At 41.6% G+C, this 26,450-nt stretch overlaps 1 protein-coding gene across 1 annotated transcript in view; it reads left to right on the forward strand.

The window, feature by feature from the left end:
- The window catches only part of KIAA1217, a gene marked incomplete at both ends in the record, with an annotated part of 184,618 nt that overhangs the window by 150,973 nt on the left and 7,195 nt on the right, over positions 1-26,450 (forward strand). The window contains 7 exons of the mRNA XM_080639653.1: positions 6,448-6,623; positions 13,266-13,396; positions 13,635-13,782; positions 15,433-15,925; positions 16,641-16,821; positions 22,119-22,273; positions 22,897-23,043. Coding sequence (XP_080495779.1) covers positions 6,448-6,623; positions 13,266-13,396; positions 13,635-13,782; positions 15,433-15,925; positions 16,641-16,821; positions 22,119-22,273; positions 22,897-23,043 — 1,431 coding nt within the window. The remainder of the gene's footprint in view (positions 1-6,447; positions 6,624-13,265; positions 13,397-13,634; positions 13,783-15,432; positions 15,926-16,640; positions 16,822-22,118; positions 22,274-22,896; positions 23,044-26,450) is intronic.

Consider the following 26,450-nt stretch of genomic DNA (forward strand, 5'->3'; position numbering starts at 1 on the left):
CCTGGAAAGTGACATCATGTGTTTGGTATTGTAGGGCTGCAGCTACTGCTATTACAACCAGGTGGTTTTGAAGATGAGAATGGTACTGTGTGAATCTCCTTTGATTTGTTGATTGATTTTTGAACAGAATAATGATAATACACGTCAAAATTCAGAGCACATTTTGCCATTGCTTCTTTAACTAAAGGAAATTAAATTATGAACCACTTACAGGGCAAGGGAGCAGAAGGGTGAGGTAAACATCAAGATAAAGAAAATGTGGCCAAGACTGAAGATGCTGTGACAAGGTCCTGTGCTCAATTTTCTGGTAATGAAGAGGTGGCTAAAGGCATTTAGAGCAAACAGTTGTGTCAGTGAGGTGACCTCTGCCTGTGATGCAACACCCATGTGTTTACATTTTCAGCTTACAATAAGTATGTTCCTATAGCAAATGCATCTTTTAAAAGCTGTTCTCAGCAGTGCTGCCTATGTGCCAGCCATCATGGTCCCCATCTAATTTCAAGACCCTGGTTTGGGATCTCTGCACTGGCACTTTATGTGTAAGTGCATATTCTTATGCATTTGTGCTGCAAACCACTGCAGCCCCTCTGTCCTCCTGTAACCCCATGTGCCAAATGCAGAGGTATCTCAGACACCTGGCCACCAGCTGTGCTTAGCATGTGGCTTCCTAAAGTGGGATGGAGGGCGCAGTGCTGGGCTGGAGGCAGCGCACATTGTTCTCACAGGGCCCACTCACCAAAGAGGTGCATTTCCCCAGCTGCAACTTGGCTCCAGGCCCTGCCTGGGGTGGCAACCTTACTTTTGATCAGATACAGCAGTATAGAACACAGGAGTGAAAAAACTTGTACCATCTACGTAAATCAATGCTGCCAAGGAAGTATTGAGAAGGAAAAAAGCATGTATCCCGAGTGTGTTAATTAACTCTGGCTGGCTTCCTTTATTTCAGAAATGATAGCAAATTTGGTGCGTTGTGCCAGTACAAGTGGGCAGATTTGTGATAGTCGGATGGAAGAACCTGTAGCTCAAGGGAAACCTTAGTGTATTACATATAAATTACATTCCTGAGAGTGAGTTTTTATCATGGCTTTCCTGAAACGGTGGAATTATTTTGAAAAGAGCTCCCAGTTTGTAGTGCAGTAAGTGAAACAGCTGGTATTTTAAACTGAAGAGTGAGGAGATATCACACTTCTAATGGGAAGATTTTGTGCTGTGCTTTTGGAAAATAATTTGAAGTAAAAGAGAAAAGTATTTTTCTGGTTTTCTGGGTTGTTTACATACTATATGTGACTACTTCATATTTTTCACTTTCACTGTTTCTCCTGGGTTGGCAGTCAATTTGTTCCTGTTTGTGTGAATTTTTCATACACTGACAGACTAAAAGAAACACTTCTGAAGATCTTTGAGATGATTGCACAGGCAAAAAGTTGGCAAGATAACTAAGAAACAAGAACAGGACATAAAACTATATTTAATACTCCCTGTGGTTCAGTTTTCACTTGATGTTACCACTTTAAGTTCTTACTCATTTGCTTAATAGAATCAAAGAAACACATGGTGGAAAACAGCCATTCATTCATGTAGTCTTTGTTCTGGCAAAACCCCCTTTTGAACCATATCTGGCAGCAATTGGTCCAGATGTATTGATTCACATACCAGTTGAATGTGTATGTTACCAGATGCAACCAAACAGTTAAGACTGTTTTATTCTGTGGTTGGATTTTCACCAGGGATTCTTAAAGACATTTGTATTGTGGCTGTTGCTAGAGGTTAGATATGCTTCTTGTTGCTTCACTAGCATCTTCCTTGAATGCACTCATTTTCAGAGATACTCAAGAAAGGCTAGTTTCATGGTGCCATGGAGTTCTCATTGCCAGAGATAAGCTATAACCCAGCCTATGTCCTGGATGCATTTGTTGTTGGTAAGACAGGAGTCCATGATGAGTTCAGTGGGGATGTTCATTCTGCACTCCCAGATAATGAGAACTCTTAGTGGCAGGTTTGAACCAAGGCTTAGAGCTCATGTATATAGTATAGATCATTAGCTTCTATGTACATTGGATGCTATTTTTGTTTATTCCTTCCTTTCCTTAATTGAACACATTTTAAGGGAAAGCAGTTAGACATGATTAAGGTTCAGCATTTGGAATGTGTATACATGCATGCTTTTTCTTCACTTAATGTATTATTTGCAGGGAAATGAGTGCTGTGAAAAGGATGGAAAATATAATAACAATACTGTTATGAATGGTATATGATACTTGGTCTCACAGGTGTAACTTTGAATTAGAAATTCAAATATGTTTTGAGCTGTATTATGGAATTGGTGAGGCTTCATTTAATCTGTGTATGGTAACAAACTTAGCAATTAGATAATCAGATTCTACAGAGATCCTGAGCTGCAGGCAGTCAGTTCCTGTTTGTGGACGTGTGCTGTAGTGTGTGGGGAGGTGGGTGGCCCAGAAGCCTCTCCCAGCTTGACAGGTCCTGCTCCCACTGGACAGGTCATACTTGTCTCCTAATGCGAAGCAAGGCTGTGAACTAGTACTTGATTTCCCAGTTAAAGGTCTCATAGATAATAACTGGTTCAAAGTCATCTAAAGTGGTTCAGATTATTCTTGAAGTGGGTGCCAGGGGCAGTGCTGGGGTACTTGTGAGAGAGCAGTAATAGATAATGGCCGAAGCAGTAGACGAAGAAGAGGGACAAGGTAGGTGTCTGGAGGGATTGGTGAGGCTGGGAGTGAGAGACAAGGTTAATGAATGTAGAGGAGGATGCTAGAAATCACAGTATCACAGTATCACAGTATGTTAGAGATTGGAAGGGACCTCAAAAGATCATCTAGTCCAATCCCCCTGCCAGAGCAGGAACACCTAGATAAGGTCACACAGGAATGTGTCCAGGCGGGTTTTGAATGTCTCCAGAGAAGGAGACTCCACAACCCCCCTGGGCAGCCTGTTCCAGTGTTCCGTCACCCTCACTGAGAAGAAGTTTCTTCTCAAGTTTAAGTGGAACCTCTTGTGTTCCAGTTTATACCCATTACCCCTTGTCCTATCATTGTTTGCCACTGAGAAGAGCCTGGCTCCATCCTCGTGACACTCTCCCTTTATATATTTATATACACTAATAAGGTCCCCCCGCAGTCTCCTCTTCTCCAAACTATAGAGAACCCAGCTCCCTCAGCCTTTCCTCATAAGGGAGATGCTCCACTCCCTTAATCATCTTAGTTGCCCTGCGCTGGACTCTCTCCAGCAGGTCCCTGTCCGTCTTGAACTGAGGGGCCCAGAACTGGACACAATATTGCAGACGCGGTCTCACCAGGGCAGAGGAGAGGGGAAGGAGGACCTCCCTCGACCTACTGACCACCCCCCTTCTAATACACCCCAGGATGCCATTGGCCTTCTTGGCCACAAGGGCACAGTGTTGGCTCATGGTCATCCTGCTGTCCACTAGGACTCCCAGGTCCCTCTCCCCTACACTACTCTCTAACAGGTCGTTCCCCAACCTATACTGGAACCTGGGGTTGTTCCTGCCCAGATGCAGGACTCTACACTTTCCCTTGTTATATTTCATCAAGTTACTCCCTATCTATCTAAATAAGCATGTGACATTTCTTTCTGTTTGATTGCTGCTTGCAGTTACAAGTCAAAGTTAACTCTAATTAGGAAGAAATTGCCATTTGGTGGTAACAGGTAAGCCTGTATTGCCTTTCCTTACCTTTGGGCGTTTGACTTTGGAACTTGAAGACTGTTTCAATGAAGTTTCTTTTCAAGTATGAGTGTCTAAGATTGTTTATTTGGCTTGTTTTTAAGCAAAGTTACAGTACAAAAAGTTCTATCTGTGGAACCAGAATAACTTTGGCAGATCCATAAAACTTCTTCCACTTGTGGTGGTAGAGTAACTGGTAGAGGTGGTCTGAGGGACAAATGGGGTGTGCCCTTTGCCAGGAGGTGTGAGGTCTGGTACCTGCTGGCAGAAGAAAGGTAAGAATCAAGTTCAGTTCCAGAATGTGGAGGTTCATGTGCTATAGTGGCCAGAGACTGCCTCCTATTTCTCAGCCAGCTCTTCCCCTCTGCTCCTGCCCCATGTTTGCCCTGCCTTATGTTGCTCTTTGGCTGGTGACTCTGCCCTGCTTAAACCCACAATTACTCCTCTGATTCCTTCTCTTCTCTCTCTATAACCATCTGTACCTCTTCCTTCTCATCTTCTTCTGTCCCTGTTCCCCAAGCATGAACAAAACCAGGTTTTCCAGAATTAGCCAAGTGTTGCATGAATTTTCATAGAAATGGCAAAAACATCTCTTTGATTCCAAGATGAGTCATTTCCCAGACTTCAAGAGCTCACTCCAGACATTGAGGTTTGGGAGTCCTCATCACACAAGCTTTCTGAAATATTGCAGAGCTTTATTTTTATTCCCTAACCTTGTAATCAGAAATGGATGAACTTTTATGACTGAAATGTTCTAATACTGTTCAAGCACTGCATAAATGGAAGTGACAAGCACCTTAGCTGTAGATGTCACTACAATAAATGCAGATCCCCTGTATACCTTCATAATAGGGGGAAAAGAATTGTACCTGCAATTGCCTAACCTCACTCATACTTAATTTTGGTATTACTGGGAGTCACTGTTACTAGCTGAGGAACATAGAGACTTACGTTCTGGACATCTGAGACTTAAGTCTGGCTCCTTCTCACTGACCTCAGATCAGTTGTTTCACATATCCCAAGTCACTTCCCTGTGTTGAATTTCCCCACTTTTTAAAGAGCTGTGAATTAACTGTATGACTGAAGTGTTACATGCTCATTCACTCATTCATTCATTCATTTATGATTTCCTTCTTGAAAATACGGCACAGTGAAAAAGATGCATGTCTCAGCTGTGCTGGCCCAGCTGTAAGAGGTTTTAATTTATCAAATCCAAACATTAATCCCATAGTGGGGAAAAATACACATATGCACTGTCTTCAAAAGAATCCAGTCTGGTATAAAGCAGCTGACAATGTTTATAAATCTGTGCTGTTTCAAATGTTTTCCAGCTTATTTTTTTTCCCTAACAGCTAACGCATATCTTCAGCAGAGTTTTGAGCTAACACCTCCTGCTTGTCACAGCTCAGCCCCACTCCTACACTTCAGTGAAGTGTCACTCTCCCTCTCATTGCACTTGTGTCGCTGGAGAAGGCAGAGTCAGACACAAGGACTGAAGAGCTGGGAGGGGAGTGTTGAGCTTGTTCCTCCAATTCTCACGCTGGTTGGAAAGAATGACCTCGGCAAAGGCTTTTTTTACTTTCTTTTTTTTTTTTTTTTTTCTCTGAATCCCATGAATTCTCTTAAATTGACTTAAAAAGAAGTCACTTTGCGTTATACTGTCTTGTAGGTAACCCGTTTTTGTGATTCTTCCTGATAGGCAGTGGTTTTACTTTGCTTGTTATATGTGGTTTGACTGTTAAGCCTGGATGTTCAGAAGACAGCTGACAGTTCAATTGCTAGTTTTAAAACTGGAACTTCATCTTCCAGTTGACACAGGTGTTTTTTAAAAACTTACAGCACAAGATGGCTGCTGGGCTGACAGAGTTGTGTTGCCTGTGTCCTAAAGCTGTGACTAGATGGAGCCCTGCTTATCACACTTTGGTTTGTGTGAGTGTGGGGCACAGCTTCTCTAGGGCTACCCACAAAAGCATACGGTCTAGTTTTCTTAGCTGTGTTTTGCTCTGCAAACTTAGTATCAGTAAGAAAATCAATGCTTTAGGTACTTAATATAAGGCTAAGTTAAGAAAGAAGGTGTGACTTTTACAGTTCTCAGGAAAATTACCATATTATGAAGGGGTTTTTTTGGTGGGTGCAGGAGGTTTTATGTATTTCAGATGAGCTGTATGTCTGTACCAAATTACACCGGATGGCACAATCCTTCCTCTGCCACTTGAGAGACTGAAAAATTCCATTCTGAGAACAGCAGTGCGTTCCAGCCTTGACATTAATGTGTGGAATTATCCACTAGGCACGTATGGGCACTGTGATGCATAGGCTTACGAGATACACACGGAATGGAAGTCAGGCTTCCGGCATTCTCGTAAGTCATGATTAAGTCTTGATTCATGCTGGACAGAGCAGACTAAAGGGGCCACAAACCTTGCAGAAGTTACGTACCTAAGGTGGTGTACTGATCCCAGCTCTTTTGTTCATCAGTTTGCAACTTGAAGTTAGATATATACATTACAAGTTACACATATACATTAGAAGTTACCCAGATTTAGGCTTTTCACACCTCCAATACTGCCCCATGGAATAATGTTTATAAGTAAAATTAAAGAGGGAAATAAGAAGGTAAAAACTCTCTTTCACACAGTAAGAGTTGTGTTTATCCCAAACTATTTCAGCATCTGCAATGTATTCTGTTGCAAGGGATGTCAGTCAAGCAGGAAAAATTGAAGTTGATTTCTTTTGTGCAACAGCTGCAGAACCAGGAGATGCTGAGGGCAATGGTGAAGAAAGCAGAGATGGAAATCAATGGCAAAATGATTGAAACTGTGAAGAGGCTTGAAGATCCTGTGCAGCGACAGCGCAACCTGGTGGAACAAGAAAGACAGAAATACCTCAACGAGGAAGAAAAGATAGTAAAGAAGTTATGGTGGGTTGAGAAAACTCTTAAAATTTGTTGCTTTTGCCTGGCTCTTTTTTTTCCATAAAGTAGTAACTTTCACCACTGTCTTCAGTGACACTGCACCCACATATGCTGGTTTTAGATGTGTTTCTTTGCACTCATGTTGACTGTAAAACTTTGTCTGTGTTGTACAGTCACTGATCCTGCCTGGGAGTCCTCCTTAGCACAGCCACTAGGTGAGTCCTACCTATTGAAACCTCCTCAGAAGTCCCCTGTAAAGGGGGTATAAGGACCATGACCGCCTCTGTCTTCTAAAAGTCTCTACTGTAGCTCTCACCTTCAGCTTTATGTATATTATGCTTTAGGTGAGGAGGGAGGAATTTCCTCAAGAACAAATGGCTGCAAAGGAAGGTAATGAGTTTGGCTTTAAGTATGAAAATCAGATTTCAATAGTAAGTACTTTAGCTGTTACAAAGAAGAGGTAGGGGAAGCTCATAAATAGGGGATTTAAGTTTGTTGCAGTCAGCAGTGCCAGTATCCATCTAAAATTTGCTTACTGGGATTTCCATACACTTAACTTTAGATAAAAATACTTTTCTTTTTATTTGTTTTTTTGTAAAGACTCTCTATTCCTGCACATGTAATTTGTAAGACCTTTTCCCAAAAACTTTGATCTGCCAAGACTGATGGGATCCAGTTGTTTGTTTTAGTCCGTGTTCAGAGCTACAGGAGGCAAGATGAAGCTGAAATCAATAAGCAATTTAACTAGTTCTAACACTCACATTTGGAAGATGCTATATAACTAATTATTTCTCATTACTGAATGTAGTTCACATCTGAAGAATTGCTCCATAATAGAGAGAAACTTTCTAGTCAGTTTCTTACTGGAAATGATGATGGAAGAGTCATAAGGGTACAGTTCTTGACAGCTAAGGAGTGTAAATCTTTCCTGTTGATCAGTGTGTTGTCAGAGTAATAAGATTTGTAATAAAAATGATGCATCTGTAAAGACAAAGTAGACTGTTACTAAGGGAGTCTGTTTCCTATGAAGAGAAGTTGACTGTGCAGTAACAGTCCATGCTAGGGTATATAATCCTCTCATCTGAAGTCTTAAATAACATTGTGTTATAGTCTTAAGTAATTACCCTCCTGTTCATCACGTTATTCCTATGTACCTCGTTGCTTAGCTTCTAGATTGTTTATTCTCTGAGGAAAGAACAATTTGTGTGATGGCTGTTTATAGCATTGCCCTCATAAAATGAATGCTCAGTGAGGTCAAGTGCACATGGCAATAGTTGTTACAGCTGTTCGTTTAGGATATGACTTTGATTGCAATATGGTTCTGGTTTATCAGTGTTTGGAATTTTTTCTGTTCACAGTTTCTGCTGCTTCTGTGCAGCTTCATTTGTTAATGTTACAGGAAAACATCTTACTTAGATCATTCATGGGCTGTAAATGTTAGTTCAACCCTTTCGGAGACATGCTAGAAATAAACATAAAATCACAAAAAAAAAAAAATCAGCGGTGACCAACAAGATTTCTTTGTCATATATTTGCACGTTTGCAGGATCAGAGCCCAGTGTCACGTCTGACAACAACTGACAATATCAGCTCAGCAGCTGATGGCTGTTAATAATGAACAGCATACACCACAAAATTAAACATCAAATGTCACTGAAAAAGATTAACATTCTATATAGGCACTTTTCATTTAAGCCGATCCCAGTGCAGATTTATAAACAAATGCAAAGCAACAGGGCAAAAAATGGACCATTGCTTACAATTTCAACTGTTGCCCTCTTGACCTTTTCTAAATCATGCAACTGAAGCAGTAGACTGGCCTCATTGCAAGACAGGACAGCCTAAGGATTTCTGCAGTACTTACAAAAGTGTGTTTACTACTCTGAAGTGATAAATCTCAGCTTTAAAAGTTCTTCTTTCTGCTATTCTGAAGATTATGGCTGGGAAATAAAGAAAGAAGAATATTGGTGGTTTCATGTTCTAAAGAGCAGAAGTGTCAGTGTACATTTCAGAGCAAGATTTCTGTGGAGCGCCATTTGTGATGGTGTCTACAGAAATGTGCCCATGTGTGTCACAGCTGTAGCAGGGTTACAGTTTGGAGATACCTAATGAAATCTGGGTAAAGCAGTTACATGTAGTGTTTATGCACTCTTGTAACCGTGAAATAAACACTCAGAATTAACTGGGTAGGGTTTTTCTCTATCTAGTCATTCAATTCAACATTAGAGATGTCATATAATGCTTTTGGTGTCGTAGATACTAGCCTTAAAATCTACCAGACCAAGGACAGATGATGATACAACACATTGGCTAATGAAGTATTTATGTTGTGAGGGGCAGGTATGACTACTATATTGTAGATTGTAGGTTATTGTAAGCACTTTAATAGAGGGGGTTTTATAAGCATAGTAATTTAAATTATAGCCACAGCCAATCTGTCTAATTGGATATGATCCATACAAAATTACAATTTATATTTTGTTAGGAAAAGTATCAGACTTTTTTATAAGAGTAACTGTAAAAGAATAACTCAGTAAAAACAAAACCCTACTTAGTGTGTTAGAGAGCCACTAGTAGCAAATACTTGGGAAAAGATATAAGAACATGGCTCAGAGTGCATCTGCTTGCTTTTAATGACTTGCAGCTCAGGGATTTTCCAAGTCAGAGATGGTATCTTCATATGCAAAACCTCTACATGGATTGTTTACTTTTCATGAACTTATGCATTTTTAAAAATGTATGTAAACTTTGTTGTCTACAGCATCTAGGCGCAATGAATTCTATAGAGTAATCCTTTTCTTGGGTAGAAAGAATCTCTTTTTGTTTGTTTTTGAATCTTTCATCTGTCAATCAATCCCCAAACTCCTAAATCATGCACAGCAGAATATTCACTCTCACCATGCTGGTCGTGATGTTATAGAAGCTCCCGCACTCTTTTTCCACTCTCTGTTCCCCCACTCATCCATTTTTCAGCCTAAAATGTCCTAGTCTGCTTAGTTACTCCTCTTGTAGAAGCCTTTCTATAAATTTTGTCATCCTGTTGCCTTTCTCTATGCCCTTCCTAACTCTAGGGCATGTCTGTGAGATGAGGATAGGGAGAGCAGAGCCTGCAACAGCTATATCGGACGTGGACACACCTTGAGTTCGTGCAACGGCCTCCCTGTCCTGTTCCACATAAGCTTTCCATTACAAATCCAACATCTCACTCACAAAGGGTGGTTATCAGTTCAAAGTTCATTACTGTGTATAATAACTTCGGGTTTGGGGAGTTTGTTGGTTTTAGGTGGGGTTGGGTTTGGTTTTGTTTCTCCTCTTCTCGTGAGCATTACTTTACTTTTATTAGGAGTTAATTTAATCCTTGGGTTTTTCCTGGTCAATTGGTATCAGATGGTCCATCTGCAGCCTTCTGCAGTCACCTTGCATTTTTATTCCCCTGAATAATGTAATATTCTTTTGAGATTTTTTTTACTATACTATTCATTCTTTTTTCTAAATAATTTATAATATGTTGAAAAGCACCAGCCCTAGCACCAATCCCTGTGGAAATCACCAGCAAACTACATTCATTGAGTAAGCTGTTCACTGATCCCTTCCCTTTACTTCCAGTACTTTATCCATGAGAGAATTTTTATCTTGTCCCATGGCAACTTTGTTTTCTTGAAAGCTTTTGCTCAGGTACCTTGTTGAAAGCCTTTTGGGCTATAGCTTGTCCCTATGCTCTTGTTGTTTCCTTGTGGATTTGTGAGACTTACTTTTGCTTTACACAAATCACAGTAATTACTCCAGAACACAGCATATGTATCCATTGGTCCACTAATTCTTTACTGTTTATTCTTTATTTTGGTATCTATCAATTACACCAGTCTAGATGTCAATCTCACCAGGGTACAGTTCCCTGGATAGTCCCATCCCCTTTTAAAAATGTGTTTGTATCATCCCTGACACTTTCCACTATTCCGGTGCCAAAGCAATTTATTCAAGAATTTAGATGCTTAATATTAATAGTTCAACTGTTTCCCCCTCGAGCTGCTATTGAACTGCAGGGTACATACCATCTGGCCTGGGTGATTTGTTACTATTAATTTTGTCAGTTTGTTTTATAACCTGTTCTACTGATACTGCAATCTGAGACAGATCTGATGCTTTTTTGCCTAAAGAAAGATCTCAGCACAAGAGTTTGCATTGGCTCTGCTGGGTATAACACAGATGCAGAAAAATCATTCATCTTGTATTAGCCTTCTGAAACTGCATTAATGTGAGTTTCTTGTTAATTGGGTTTGCTTAGTCCAATCTATAAAGCCAAATTGCTTCCCCAGTGATGGAAAAGAAATGCTGGAGACTTCTGGATCTGACTTTAGCTTCTGAAGGCTGAAGTTTCTTTTCCCTTGCAGTTAACCACACGAGGCAGTGTAATATGTTATCCCCTGAGTAATTTCAGGATCAGTTGTCTTGTTTGATAGTATCACTGTATGGAATTCAAGGGGCTTTATGATGACCTTTCTGTTTCTGTTCAAGTAACAAAGAGGAAAGCAAGCCGTTGTCAGCTACCTGAAAGTCTTCCCTTTATCCCTATATATCCAACAATCAGAAACCTACTAAAACATCGTAACATTGTTCTGTGTGTGTTCCTTTTTCTTCCTTCCACCCATGAACAAATTTAAGCTTCTACACTTATCTTTTTGGTTGCCTGGTGTATCTGTGCCTTTATAGTAAAGGCAAACACAGAGACAGCAATCTGCGTTATCGCAGCTTCTTCCACTAGAAAAATACCTTGAGAAACGTTCCCTTGCTGCCATCGTGTGGTCCATTGGATTGTTTTCTGCAAGTGTGCTTGTGCTAGTGGAAATATTGACTGCCTCAGCTTTCCCAAGGCACTGTCTTAAAAGTGGACTTAAAATGGGAGCAGGATCATTTACCTCCACTTCTCTGTGATCTGTACAGAAGGAACTTATGATTCTTAATTCAAAATTTTTGCTATAGTTTCCAGAGTTCTTAGTCTTTGAATTGAAATGAACTCTTTGCTGCGTGCACTTGATGTTCAGATCCTAACGCTGGTTTTGGTTTTCTGTATATCAGAAGTACTCGTGCATTGCTATTGTTCTGTGTAACTCTGCTTCCACTTTAAATTGACCTAAGTGTGTAGTTGTGCTGCAAGGGATTTTATCCTTTTTATCCTGTTACTGTCCACCTATTCCTCTCTTTTCCCCCTATGTCACCTGTTCACTGAGACAGATCTAGGAAGTGACCTGGCTGAAAATAAGTAATTTTCTGCTGGATCTTCTTGGCAGTGCTGGTACAAGGGAAATACAAGGAAATTCAAGGCCTGCTGGTGGTGCAGAAGGCAGTCTTCAGGAAATCAGCCCATAGATTGGTTCTCTTATAGCAATGACAAAACTGCTACCTAAGTGGATGCAAGAAATGAGGCCCCAAAATAGGTTAAAATGAGTAGCCACTTTGTCAATTCAGAGTTTGCTTTGCATTGTTTTCAACCATGCAATTAATCAGGCTTCTCAGAATATTCCTGTGAGTAAATTTGGTATCTTAATAGAAGTGAATTTCTCTTAGAATATATATTCAAGAGATGACAAGAAATCTGGAGAGTGACTTTTTACAAGGGCATGTAGTGAAAAGACAAGGGGAATGGCTTTACGCTGAAAGAGGGGAGATTTAGGTTAGATATTAGGAAAAAGTCTTCCCTGTGAGGGTGCTGAGGCACTGGCACAGGTTGTCCAGAGGAGCTGTGGCTGCCCCATCCCTCTCAGCGTTCAAGGCCAGGTTGGACGGGGCTTGGAGCAACCTGGTCTAGTGGAAGGTGTCCTTGCCCATGGCAGGGGGGTTGGAACTGAATGAAGGTCCCTCCCAACCCAAACCATTCTATGAATCTATGATCCTTTTAAGGTATTTGCATGGATGTTTATATAGTTGCACATAATGCATTTCAGGGAAAATTTACATAAATATGGAAGCATGGAAAAAGTATTGGGAAAGGTGATGAGGAAGCACCAGATGGAGTTGGAGGAAGGACGGGACAGCGCTGGTTAGAAAAAGATGTTTGAAGTGATTAATTCTTACATCCCAATGCTGAGTGAGAACTGCACACAATGTACACTTGCTGTTTCAGTCTGTCTGTTCTTGGTAACAGGACCCTGTATCCTGTCTAAGAGGACCCTGCAGATAAACAAGGTTGCATCAAGGGGCCATTAGTGCCAGGTTTTTGGTTCTTACTTCACTGTTCGACATTCCTTTGCATGTCAACAGAAATGAGAAAATGCCAGGTGCAAACCAGTACTGGATGGTAGTGGCAGAGTGTGTCTGTACCCTTCCAGGTTTTGCATTCGCAGAGGTCTGGCTGTTAGATGTGTTTCACCACACCCCCTGGCCTTTATAGCACAGCTGCCTTGTGGTCAATATGCACTGCACATCTTCAGCCTATCAGAGAAATCAATCAGTCAGCTTGTTCCTATACTGTGAGTGTCCAGCATCCTCATTTCCCCTCCTGGTACCCTGCTGTTTTTTCATCCTGTGATGTCAGATTTAAAGATGCCGTAGTTGAGATTTCTGGATTAGTTTAGTCCATTCGTTTTCATATTTTTGACTGTAATGTGAAAGCCCTGCTTACATTTCACGTCCACTTTTTTGTTTTGCCAGTGAGCTGGAGGCATTTGTTGAGGACCTGAAGAAGGACTCCAGTGCTTCCAGCAAGGCAGTTACCCTGAAAGATGTTGAAGATGGAGCCTTTCTTTTGTGTCAAGTAGGAGAAGCTGTTGCCACCCTGAAAGGTATGTACTTCTCCTTTTTACTTTTGGTTCTTTTGTTTTAACCACAGTGGCTATAAACAGCTTTTTGCCTTTGATCTGGGAGCATTAACTCACTTCCAAAAAGATATAAAGTGGGAATTACGGAGCTTGTTGCATGGCCCCTGTAGACAGGAAGGCATTCAACTATTTGACCCATCATGCATTTGTCCCCAGGGCTCTTATAGTTTCCTCTTGAGCTTCACAGGTGTTATCTTTGCAGGAGAGTTCCCAACATTGCAGAATAAAATGCGTGCAATCCTCCGGATTGAGGTAGAAGCCGTGAGGTTCCTAAAGGAAGAACCACACAAGCTTGACAGCTTGCTGAAACGTGTGCGCAGCATGACTGATATCCTCACCATGCTCAGGAGGTGAGATGAGATTTTTGTTTTGTCTTTTCCCTTCCTCAAAGCTAAAGAATTTCCTCAAGCAGTGCTGAAACAGCTTCTGGGCTTGGGTTCTCCCCCTCTTATCAGGCAATTTGCCTGTTATATTTTATAGACTCTTTCTAGAACCCCGTCAAGGGAAATCAAACTAGCCTTTCCTGTGCTCTGCGCAGTGGTTCTGTTCTGACCAAGAGGCCCAGTCATCAAGATCTTATGATTTTCAGTCATAACTAGCTCCCTCTGAATTCAAGACTTCCAGATTTGGGAAGTACCTGGATGGGAAAGCTTGCAGAGTGGCATCAGTTCCATGTGTGAGCTAATTAGCTACAGGCCTTCACTGCAATTGGAGCTAACAGAAATATTCCCTGAGACTGAAACATGCATCCCCAAAAATGTAACAGTAAGAAATAGAACAGGAAAAGATTCCAAGGGGATAAAGATATCCTAAACCTCCTGAAAGAAATAAATATTTTTCAATATGCTTTTGAATTCATGTAAATTCTTTATTCTGTTCTTTGCAAGGTGTGCACCAAAGTTGAAATATTAGATAACATTTGTGTCCACTAAAAGCCACTGTTTAGCTATGTTTGTCAGAATACATGAGCAACAAATGACTGCTGATTTGTATGAAGCAATAGGCATTGGATTAATTTCATACGCGAAACCAGTGGATCAGGCCAAATTGTCAGTGGTGGTGGTCACAATTTTACTTCAATTACAAGAAAATGTAACTCATAAGCATTATTCTAAGGAATGTAGGATTGTCATTGTTTCCATATATCCTGGAGCATATGTAAAATGGATTTGCCAGTACTGGCAGATGGATAAAATGGTTTATGTAACAGGTCTCACAAGAGCCATCATTTATTTTTCCATGTAGCTAAAAATCTATATCCTTTCATATTAGTTTCCTTTTCTTAAAAATTACTGCAGTTATTTCCTGTCTCGCCCTGTTTGGAAAAAAGAAAACAACCCAATAAGTTATGCATGCGAAAGCTTTACCAAACGTAATTTTTTTTTTGCAGTGAAATTATGTATTAAGCCTCACAAAGTCTGTTTCAGTAATGGAAAAACTGATGGCATCTGTTGGCTAGCTACAATCTGAAGCTCAGTCATTTCACAGCTAGCTGCCAGAAATAGTTGACTACATCCTCAGCTCATCCTACCGCAAACTCTTGACAGACAAGACCTTCATGAAGTATCATTTGAAGGCTTTGGTTTCACAATTGGCAGACTGCTACCTCATGTTCTACTTTCTGTGCTGATAGTCCAAGAGCATGTTGTTAGCTACATGCAGCATATAAACTTTAAATCACCTGATTGCCATTATCCCTCTAAAATAACCCACTGTAACTCATGGTTTGGTCAAAAAGTGCTAGTACATCCATGAAAGTTTGTAAACATTTCAAAAGGCACAAACATCCTAATTAGAGTGGCCTCTTTAAAACTCTTGAGTCCCTGACTGAGAGAAAGCTGTAAAATCACACAACCGAGAGGATCAGGAAGAAAACCCACCATTTTGATATTTTTGATATAGGTGTTTTTCCCTTGCAAAAGTTTATTGTTAATTATTGCTCATGATTTGCCTGTCTGCTAACCACGTGTCGTGCTGTTGTGTTCAATTCGGCTGGGCAGACATGTTACAGAAGGACTGCTGCAGGGTGTGGATCCATCCCAAGCCGTGCAATACTCTGCTATGGAAAAGACCACTGCAGCTGACTCTCTGAAAAACCAGGAGGAGTTCAAGCATGCCCAGGGACATGCACAGCAAAACCTCACCTCAGAGTCCCAGGTGTCATCGGTCAAGTCAGAAGTCATCCCCTTCTCAACAATGACGGTCCATCATGTGCAGAGCTCGCCTGTTGTCATCCATCAGTCTCAGCACTCCTCAACACTGGTCAGCCATGCCCAGGGTTCACCCACTGCAGCCAGCCACAGCGAAGGTGTGCCAGTGGATGGCCACCCCTCAGCCACCCCACCAGCTCCCCTGCAAGAGCCTGCAACAGCATCCCAGCCCACACCAACCACGCCAGCACCACAGGTCTCTGTCAATGGCACCACCATGCAAAGTCTTTTCATTGAGGAAATTCACAATGCAAGTACCAGAAACCGAGCTGTGTCAATTGAGGTACGGTGTATTCCACTCAAACAGTTGTCCTCTCTTTGGGTCTGAGCTCCCAGTCTCATTCGTGACACTGCAGGTGGGATTTTTAAAATGCTTTGTGGGGACCTAAATGCTTAACCCCTGACTACACCGTGCACTTCTGAAGATACCCTCTGATCTTAAATGCAACAGGATAATAACATGCAATCAAAATGAGTAACGATGGGTTTTAACTAACCTTTATAAAAAAATCAGAAAATAAAAATATTTTTTAGAATACCTTATTTCTGGCAACACTTGCATCCGTGGATTTCATCCATTCTTTAAATCTTCATATCCCTCATTATGGAGAGGTTAAAATGAAAAAGTATAAAGTTCCAGTGGTTTCACACACAGAGTTATTGAGAAAATCCACAAATAAACTGTAATGTCTTATTACAGACATGCACTTTAATCACCAGTGTGATATAGGAACAGAGTGACCCAGATTTAAATTTTGCCTTTGTTCCTTTAGTGAGCAGTGGCCACTGTCAGTCATGTGTTTGTGCCGTATCTAGCATAATGGAAGTCAGAACCAGTGTACAATTAGTGTTAATTCCTCTGGTTGCTGACTATAACTGTAAGAATCTGTCTGTATTTACCTAGAATGTTTCCATATGGATTTTTTATTTCTTTTTAAAATAAGTGATCACAGCAGGAATCAGGGAAATAAAGAGATGTTTTACTATTTTTTGTCTAGAAAGCTGAAAAGAAATGGGAAGAGAAAAGACAAAACCTCGATCACTATAATGGAAAGGAATTTGAAAAGCTCTTAGAAGAGGCCCAAGCCAATATAATGAAGTCAATTCCTAATCTGGAGATGCCTCCACAGCCAGCAGCCCTGCCAAAAGGGGATGCATTGGAAAAGCTAGATGCCTCAGGTAAGGTTTGCTGGAATAAATAATGCTAAAGAACTGCATATCTGGAAAGATGGTATATTTTTCCTACTTTCTAGAATGGTTTCAGTTGACAGATTTCTGTGTTCTTGATCGTAGCTGTGAGTATGTTTCTGAGGAATAATACAGTTCTATGCACAGGATGCAGTGATTTTGCCAATGCCAGTGTGGGTAACCAGTTGAAGACAGATTTCTCCATATTGCAACTGAGAGAGAATTTGTCCTCTGGAGATAAAGACTCCTCATTAACAGGAGAGTAAGAGTACACTTTGCTTTTGACAGAGATACTATACTATACCTATATCTAATATACTGTATTCAGTTACGCACTTAAAAGTTTAGCATTACAGAGAGCTCTGGAAAGAACCACAAAAAGATTAAGCACAGATGATCTTACCATCAGAAACCTAAAAAACTCTTTTTATAGACAGATTTGTTATCAAAAGAAGATCAAGACACGCCTGAGGTTTCTGAGGGTAAGGAGGCCTTTTAACAGAAAATGTTCCAAGTTCCAGCAATTGAAAGCTGAAGCTAGAAAAAGCCACATTAAAAGTTAGCTGTCAAATTTTAACATTCAGAGTAACTAATCACTGAAGTATAATTATGAACATATGGGATTCTCTGCCACTTCAGATCTTAAGCAATACTTTGTTTCTTTCTGAGGGGTTGCTCAGGCACAAGCTATGTGCATGAATCAAGACCTGCTTATAAAAGTCTTTGAATTTACATTAAGTGGAAAATCAGACTATTTGAACTTAATAATCCTTGCTAACTTCATAGTCTTAAACTATAAATATAACCAATGTTTTGAATGAGTTCCTCAGAGGTCTGAAAATGACCTGTGGTGCTACATAGCAGAGTTCTCTTGAGGAAGTGGATAGATATATGAGAATGAATGAGAGGAGCGTTCACAGTAAGCATTCTGGCTCTTCACAGATACACTGAGTTTCAAGTTGAATGTGAGTCAGGCTGTGACCCTGTAGCAAAACCCAAGCAAACATGATGAAATGAACAGGAATATCTACAAGACACATGGATCTGCTCAGAAGTGGTGAGCTCTTCCATAGAAATTCCCAGACTCGATGTTTTGGACTTCAAGGAAGACTGAACAAATAGGAGGGAGTCAAGAGGATAGCAATGATGACCAAAGCTCTAAAAAAACATCATCTCTGGGGAACAAAAATGAAAGAACTAGTTTTGTTTAGCATGAGGAAGCAAAGGCTGAGAAATCAGAAAGCTATCTCTGAATATGTAAGAATCTCCTTAAAAAGGAAAGACTAACTTGCATCGTGTGGGTAGAACAGCAGTAGAAGTTAGCAATTGCAACCAGGGAGGCCACCTTCTGCAGTCTGCAGGTACTTCCCCAGCATTCCCAGCTGGTATTAAGGGGAATATCCCAACCTCCTCCTTTTCATATCCGTTATGGACCTTTTATGCCTTTATTCCTCTGTACCTGCTTATACCATTTGCATCCCCATTGCTGTGGCAGCAAGCTCCCCATCTTGTGTAGGAGCTTTCTTTCATCTATTTTAAACTGATCTCATAACAGCTTCATTGAGCTCCCCAGAGTTCTAATACTCTGCAATTTGGCAAACAACAGCTTTGCATTCCCTTTATAAAATCATGAAGGCAGTGAAGAACCTTGATAATATCCTGAAGGTCTCAGCCTGCCCCACAGGCTCCAAGCTTCCAACTTGCAGCCTTTCTGGACCCTCCATCTTTGCCAGCTGCTCCCTCCCTTGGCTAGTTTCAGTTGCCCTTCTCTAATTGCCCTGTGTCCTTCTGGAGCTGTGGATACCAGGGCTGCATGCTGCAGCCAAGGCGTTGGCATGCCGAAGTTGTAAGTAGCTGAAAAACAATGCCCTGGGGCTTGTGTGCAGAAATTCATGTAGGATTCAGAGGGTTTTTTCCAGATCCAGCATTTTGGTCCGGGCACATCTTTGACATTGGCAAGTTGTGGCCCCTTGGATGTTTCATAACAAACATATTAAAAATAAATCTCTGTTGAACCTTGTGAAATAATTTTAGAGTTCTGGCAGTGTTCAGTCAGGTTACTGCCTATCAATCAACACAGTTGTCTTCTATAATGTGTGTGTGGCATAAAAAGTGACTGAAAATGCATACCACAGGGAGGCAGTGAGCTGTGACACCTTAAAAAGTGCGGAGCACAGTATCAGAGAAGTTTGGTAACTAACTCGTGTAGTTAACTAATCCACTTCTAGAATACAATGTTGCACAGTGTGTAGCCAGCAGATTTAAGGAGAAATCTGGTAAGATTGAGACATTTGCCTTCTGTTGTGCATAATGAACCCTGTAATAGTAACACAAATAAGGGAACAGCAAAACTTTTCTTTAATATCTGACTAAATTTCTTACATGCCACCCAACTCTGCTATGGTTCAAGATAAATTTACAATATTAGTGTGTTGTAGACTAGAAGACTGAGCAACATAAGGAAAGAGAGACCACCTACATACTCATACAGTGCGTAAGACATTTTGGCCGTATATTAGCAAAATAAGTCCTCTGTTGCCTTCACTGCAGAACCCAGGTAGATCACGTTGCCAGAATATGCTGTCTCAGCCATTCTCCAAACAGAACCCAATTAAGAAACTTCATTTTTTTTCCCCCTGCTAAGAACAAAACAATGTAAAATTACATGCTTTGAGCAATTTTGCAGATGATTCTGTAAATACTTATTTAATGTCTTTACTTCAGCTCACCTTTTTTATCAGGGTTATTCAATGAAAAATATGGGGACTCTGTCTAGCATGCACATTGGAAACTGGGCTCCTTCATCTGTCTTTGTGCCTTCATATGTGAGAATGCTCTGATTTTGCACGTGCTGAGTGATCAGTAACTTCCATTAAAGCCAGTTTGCTTCTCTGAATACAAAGGCTGCCTCAAGGCAGGCGTTATTATTTTGAGATCTTTTTAAGACGTGATAGATTCTTTTGGCGCAAGTAGAAATTTGTATGGTGGGAGAAATTACTTCCAGTCTGTCTGTGCCTGTTGAAGAATGCTTCAGCTCAGTGTTGAAGAATGCTTCGGTTCAGTGGAACAGCTGGCAATGAACAACTCCCATTTTGTTCACAGAAGTGCTTAGCCCTTTGGCACCAAAGAAGGTTCCATGAAGTAACTTTTTTGTTCTTGGGTAGTCTTGGACTCAGTGAGTTGTACATGTCCATTTACTCCTCCTTCTTTAAATATGCTACAAGAACCCAACCATAAGAAAAAATGCATTCAAATAAGATTTTTTTCCTAAAGTTTTTTTCTCCCAAGTTTTTTGGTTTTTGTTTTGGTTTCTGTTTCCTTCCCATTTAGATTAGGGAAATCTAATTGTTTAGTAAAGAAAACAGAAATCCAGCTTTGAAGTTTTGTCTTGCCCAGTGTCATTGCGTTGACTGTGAGCAAACCCCATCACAACCTCTCCTTAATGACTCCAGCTAGAGGATGTGAGGGGAATTAGCCTTTGATACACTCTGTTCCTGCCACACTCACTGAAAATTTCTCTTGCTCGTGTTTCTCCCTTTTGTTTCCCCTTTTGAAGATGGACATGGATGAATGTCTCGCAGATGTTAAAGAGGTGTCAGGAATCATTCTCTCTTTGTGGCCTCCATGTCTCTCATACAGACTTGGGCTTAGTAAGTGTGAGAAAAACTTTATGAGTTGAGCCCATTCGAATGAGTAGGGATTCGCACAGGCCCTACATCATAGTCTGCTAAACACCATCTTAGAGAAGTAGTCTGATTTTACAGCAGCAGATATTGCCTTGGGCTGGTAGAAGTGTATCTGATGCTACAAAAAATGGAGTGGTGTGTATTGACCAGAGTGGCCTAATGTAAAGTGCACCTGGAATTTCACTCATCTTGCAATCCTGCAAGTGAGAGCCAGATAACCAGAGAAGGAAATAATACAACAGAGCATTTCTTTAAGCTTAAGCAGCTTCAAAGAACATTTGAGCTAAGAAGGGAGCAAAGATGAAGCTGGGTCAGACAAGGGCTTCATCCAGCCCCAAGGGCCAGCCAGCCTATTGAAGAAACCTGACACAGCCCCAGCGGTGGATAGTTATGCAATAACTTGCCTAGAGGGAACACTTAGCCCTAAACAGCTGGGTAATCGCAAAAGCAGGAGGTTTTATCGTCCTGGATTATATTCATTCCAGCTGTTTATGTAACACTGAGTAGCTGCAGAAAGGTCATTCTCTTGCTCTTGAAAACAACATTGTAAACAGCAGTGTGAAAACGGTGGCTGTTGCCATGTGTGATGCTTGGCCTGTGACCAGAAGTACAAAAGGACGGGTCATGAGCAGGGTAATGCTGCTTCTGGTAAAAATGCCATCCAGTGACATTGGGAAGAGGAAGTGGCAGCTGGATGGGAAGCATCGTGTGTGTGCAGGGAGGTGACAGTTTGAGAAACTAGTCTTCCCTGGGAAGAGCCCCCTCAGAAAGCAAGGGCTGGTTCTGCTCAGCTGTTGTATTTGGTATTTGAATCTTCACAGGCTAGCAAAATATATGTAGGCCTCTTATATTATAATTCAAAGTCAAAACTGTGCATTCCTGGAATAGTTAGTAGTAAGTAAAGTGAAAATAAATGCTGTCTTAGGAGAGGAGAAAGTGCAGTTGCCCATGGTGTTCCCCTGCCCTGCTCAGGGGCAAGAGGACTATGAACTTCAGAGGTGGCATCTCTAGAGTAGTGTTCACATTTTCCCTTTCAGCCTTTGTCTGAACTTATCTAGTTTTGTCCAGCTACAGGATGAACAAAACTCTTCAGCTCCTGTCTTAGCAATTTGCTGGCAGCACCTCCCAGGCAGAGCAGAAGTGTGTGCTGGGTGCTTCAGAATTGCTGACAACAATGAACAGCCTCCACATTTAGTGTCTAGGTCTGTTGCCATGCTTTTAAAGGAGACTGTGGAGCACTATCTGTAGCCAAGTAACCAGCTGGACCTGTACTTTACATACTTCTTTGCAAGGGATTGATTTACAAATGTGTGCTCAGCTATCACACTTTCGCACCGAGGGCTGAAACCCAGCCATAGGGGCATGGAGGACAGTTTTGCTGAAGTTTTCTGGGTGAAGTGACCCAGTTCCTTTGTACAAGTGCAGCACTGTTCACTTTCACTTGAGGCAGTTCCGCTTGAAGCCAAAATGTGTTTCTATTCATATATATTCAGAATCTGGGCCCTTTAAGACATTTTTCTCCTTTCCACTTGAGGCAGGGATGCAAATACTTTCCCTCCTCCTTCACCTGTGCTCACTTTGTGCTGCTGTGTTTACTTGCAGAAGAAGTTCCCGATGGAGAACAGGATAATGACAGGCTGACTAAGTCTCCACCTCCTCCACCTCCACGGCGCAGTTACCTGCCAGGGTCAGGACTAACCACAACGAGATCGGGAGATGTCATCTATGCACCCAGAAAAGAAGCTGCTGCTGGCAAGGTTTGATGATTCAGGCTCTAGGCAATCACACTGTTGATGAGTGGCTGGCACAGAGACACATTCCCAGGCTTGGGCTGTGTCTGCAAACCACAAAATAAGTTGAGACAGAGCTTACATCCTGGAGGGATACTGAAACTGCTTACCAGGAAAAACTGCTGTTAGGCCAAATGAACAAGTAAGGTTTGATCAGTTCTGTTTACAGGAGTCTTGCTCTCGTATCTCCTAGCAGTGTAGAAGGCAAGCCAAAGGCTGCTTTCATTTGGAGTGGTAAGAAGATTAAAAACAAAAAAAGCATGTCTTATACAGATGGGGAAAATCAGCTCAGATTTGAGAGTGTTTTAACAGAAACGCTGTGAATTAGTTTCTGTGGGCTTCCTTTCCCCATCTGTTCTGTTCTCTGAATGAAGCAGAGGGAAGTCCAGGTTAGGAAGACTTTCAATCTGTGAACATTCTATTCCATCAGCAATACTAGTTGCTTTTGAGCTGATGAAGTAGCAGTCTTCTTAAAAAGGAAGAGGGACCTTGCAATATGGTGAATTGCAGTAGTATTGAATTTCCTGCATTTGCTTGCATCAGGAGGGCTCAAACCTGTTGTCTCTCTGTGCTTTCTCATCCCCTTGTAGGAATGCAGTGAAGACATTGGGCAAATAGCACAACCCAGAGCTCCCAAAGAGGATCAGACATTGTCTCGGAGCACAGGGCATGCTGTAGCATCAGCTGCAAAAGATGAAGAGGAAGAAGAAGGAGATAAAATAATGGCAGAATTACAGGTATGCCTTCTGGGCTGCACAGAGAATCATAGAATGGTTTGGGTTGGAAAGGGCATTAAGGATCATCTATTTCCAATGCTCCTGCCATGGAGGCAGGAAGACATGAAGTCATGTACCTAATATAACTTCAAGGCCTCAGCACAATTTCTAGCTCAGAACATGAAGGAAACTAGGTCTGCCAGTTTCCCGTGATCCTACTTTATTGCACTGGGAGGTGCGCGTTCTGTAAGCACCCTCCAAATTTTGTTCAAGAGGTCTGGAGCTTAGAGAGTGGTCAAGAATGCAGTGGTTGCCACTGCAGGATCTTACACACATAGGTGGGACATTAAAGTATTGGTACGTATCTGGTGTGGCTGTCCCTGGCCTAGCATTTCTTGCTTCATGCCAGGTGTTGAGAGCCCGTCATTTGTGTTAACATTGGTGGGAACAGAGAATATGGGGTCTTCTCCTGGAAGGCTGTGCTCACTTGTTCTGTGCTATGGTCCAATGTTTCCCAAAGTGTCTGAACATTGAATCACTTGTTATTTGCTGTTGTGTAACTGGTACATTATTCTGCCAGTGGCATAAAAGTAGTGTTTTCTTGCTGGTCCTTCGCTTGATAGCACATAGGCTGGTTCAGTTCAGTGATGGCAATGCTGCAGTAAAAGCCAACTATTTTACCTACCATTAGGGAGCTCCAGCTTCCCAGGGGCACCCTCTGCCCTCTTCCTTGCCCATATGAGGAAAGGAGATGTGGATCAGCTTAACTGGCTATAATTTCTGATGCTGGGGTGTTTCAGAACATTGTCACGATATGAGATGGTTCCTGCTGTCCACCTGCAAAAAGAAGAGCTTGGTGCTGCCTAGGGAGTGTGTGCAGCACAGGAGACATGGATATTAAGCACTAGTACCTGTTACATGTGGTGGGTGCCCCTTTGCTCAGCTCTCAACCATCAGTCCTTCAGGTAGCTGGTTTGCAGGGAGCGAGAGCAGCATTTGACCCCTATCCCCCCATTTGTATGTTAATAGCTAGAGCAACAGGAAAGCTGGAGACAGTGAAACTATCACATCCTCTCCTGTCTCTCAGAAAGCAACCTGGCTGCCTTGCAGCTGGTGACAGTGAAGTGGAGGTTAAGGGCTGGAAAGGAGGGGCTGAGCAGACCTAAGGTAGCTCAATAGGGAACGAGCTATGCTACTTTTGGAGACAAGCAATGCTCTTTTTAAACCAATACCAAAATACCAGGTATACTTTAGAAGGTTGACGGAGTACCATCTTTTAGAAAGGGCAAACTACTTGATCCAGGAGCAAGAGGCTCATTAGTCTGATACCAGTCACAGGCAGGATAATGGAAAATCAGGTATGGGATCTGATCAAGGAAGAACTGAGGGACAGATGTAAATAGTTATGCTCGTAAACACAATGTAATCAAACACAGATCTGTCAAAGCAAACGACACTCTTTGATCAGGCAACAGGTTTGACTGCTTAAAGTGAATTGTATCGCTATAAACATTTTTTGTAAGTAAGTCATTCATTTAATCAAACATCATACAACATTCTGATAAAAATCTGGCATCACAGAGTATAAATAACTCAAAACCTATCACAGGACAATTGAGAATTGTCTGATTCTGAAAATGCTGCCCTTGGAGCAGGTATTTAGTCAGGTCCCATAGGAATCAGCTACAGGCCCAGTGTCACTGTATTTTCATCAACAGCCTGGAAATAAGTTTCAAATCCTTATTGTTTATAGCAGCTTAATTCAAACTAGTAAAGTATGAGAGCAGGGAGGTGATAGCAATCACTTAATGGTAGTAACATATTCACTGACATACAAAGTCCACATGAAGAACAACAAAATATAGGCCAGACCACAACTGCATGCCTTGGAAAGAAACAGGAGTTGCAGTAACAAGTTAGTGTCTGCTTTGGGTTAGATGTGAGAACAGGGAGTGTTTTTATCTCTGAGTACAGAATCAGTGAGATCAGCACTGGGCTGCTGCATCCATGACTAAGTATGCATGCATCTCCCATTTGAAAAGGCTATTAAGAATGTGAAAGTTCAGAAGACACTTGAATAAAATGTGGAGGTACCTTCATGGGAAGTACCTTCTTAATCTAGCAGAAAAGGGCATAATAATAATAATAATCAGTAATCAGCTGCTGTAGTGTAAATTGTATTTGGACACTGTTATTGCGGAGCAAAGGTGGTAAATAAACAAATTACCAAGGGAAATAGTGTATTCTTCGTCACTTAAAGTCTGAAGGACTTTGAGGATGCCTTTGGCACGTCTAACTCAGAAACACATCACTGGTCTCACACATGGTTAAGCTGCAGAAAGTCTGTACCTTACTGTGAGGGTGGTGAGGCACTGGAGCAGGTTGCCCAAAGAAGTGGTAAGTGCTCCATCCCCGGCAGTGTTCAAGGCCAGGTTGGACAGAGCCTTGAGAGACATGATCTAGGGTGAGGTGTCCCTGCCTATGGCAGGGGGGTTGGAACTAGATGATCTTAAGGTCCTTTCCAACCCAAACCAATCTATGATTCTATGATCTTGTATTATGAGGGGCGAGAATACTTTTTCTAATAGATCCCTGTCATCTTAGGTACTCTGGTCTATAAGCATATACAAATAGGATGTAATGGAAAATCAGAAAGAACTACACCCTGATTTTTGCACAGGATTTTTTTCATGATTGTTGCTTTTCTGGTTTTCCATAAATATGCAATATATATTAGTATAATATTTAAAGAACAGGCCTGATTCTAATCTGTAATCAGGGCTATTAATTTAATGAGAGTTGCCAGGAATTAAATAATTTCCCTAATACATGGTATAAGAATATAATCATCTTGCATGTCACACTGTGTTTGACTCCTGTAAGCACTCCTTCACTCCTCTGGCTGGCAGTGGTGTCCTGCCTGTACATCTCACCAAAGGCAGACCATGCCAGTACAGGCCTGCAGAAATGCCAGTGATGCACACTTGCAGCCAGCACTACACACTGGTGGCACGGATACTTCTTCTCCTCTGGATGTGAGAGCCATTTGGATAGAGAAACCCAAAAGAAATGGAAAGAAGATAGCAAGACGAAGGGATGAAAAGTCCAGGCTGTGCCCTGGGGTACCATGGTCCACAAGCCCATATGCTGGGACTGTCAGCATCTGGCATGTTACTGAAGACTGTGGCAAAGGCACATGTGTCCAGGTCAAAGGCAGTTTGTGTGAGGATAAGTGGAGTTATGTAGCTCTTCCATGATTATCAGCTACTAGGCAGTAGGTATTGTCACAAATCCAGAGTCTGGATAAGTTTGTATCACCTCTGTATGCCTTCATCTCCCTATCTGTAAAAGTAGAAATCAAGCTCATCTCCCTGCAGGGAGCGTTGAGGTCAATGTGATGAGTTAAAGTGCAGCGTTGGCAGACTGGC

The sequence above is a fragment of the Psittacula echo genome, assembly GCF_963264785.1.
Source record: "Psittacula echo genome assembly, chromosome: 2".
NCBI classification, from domain to species: domain Eukaryota; kingdom Metazoa; phylum Chordata; class Aves; order Psittaciformes; family Psittacidae; genus Psittacula; species Psittacula echo.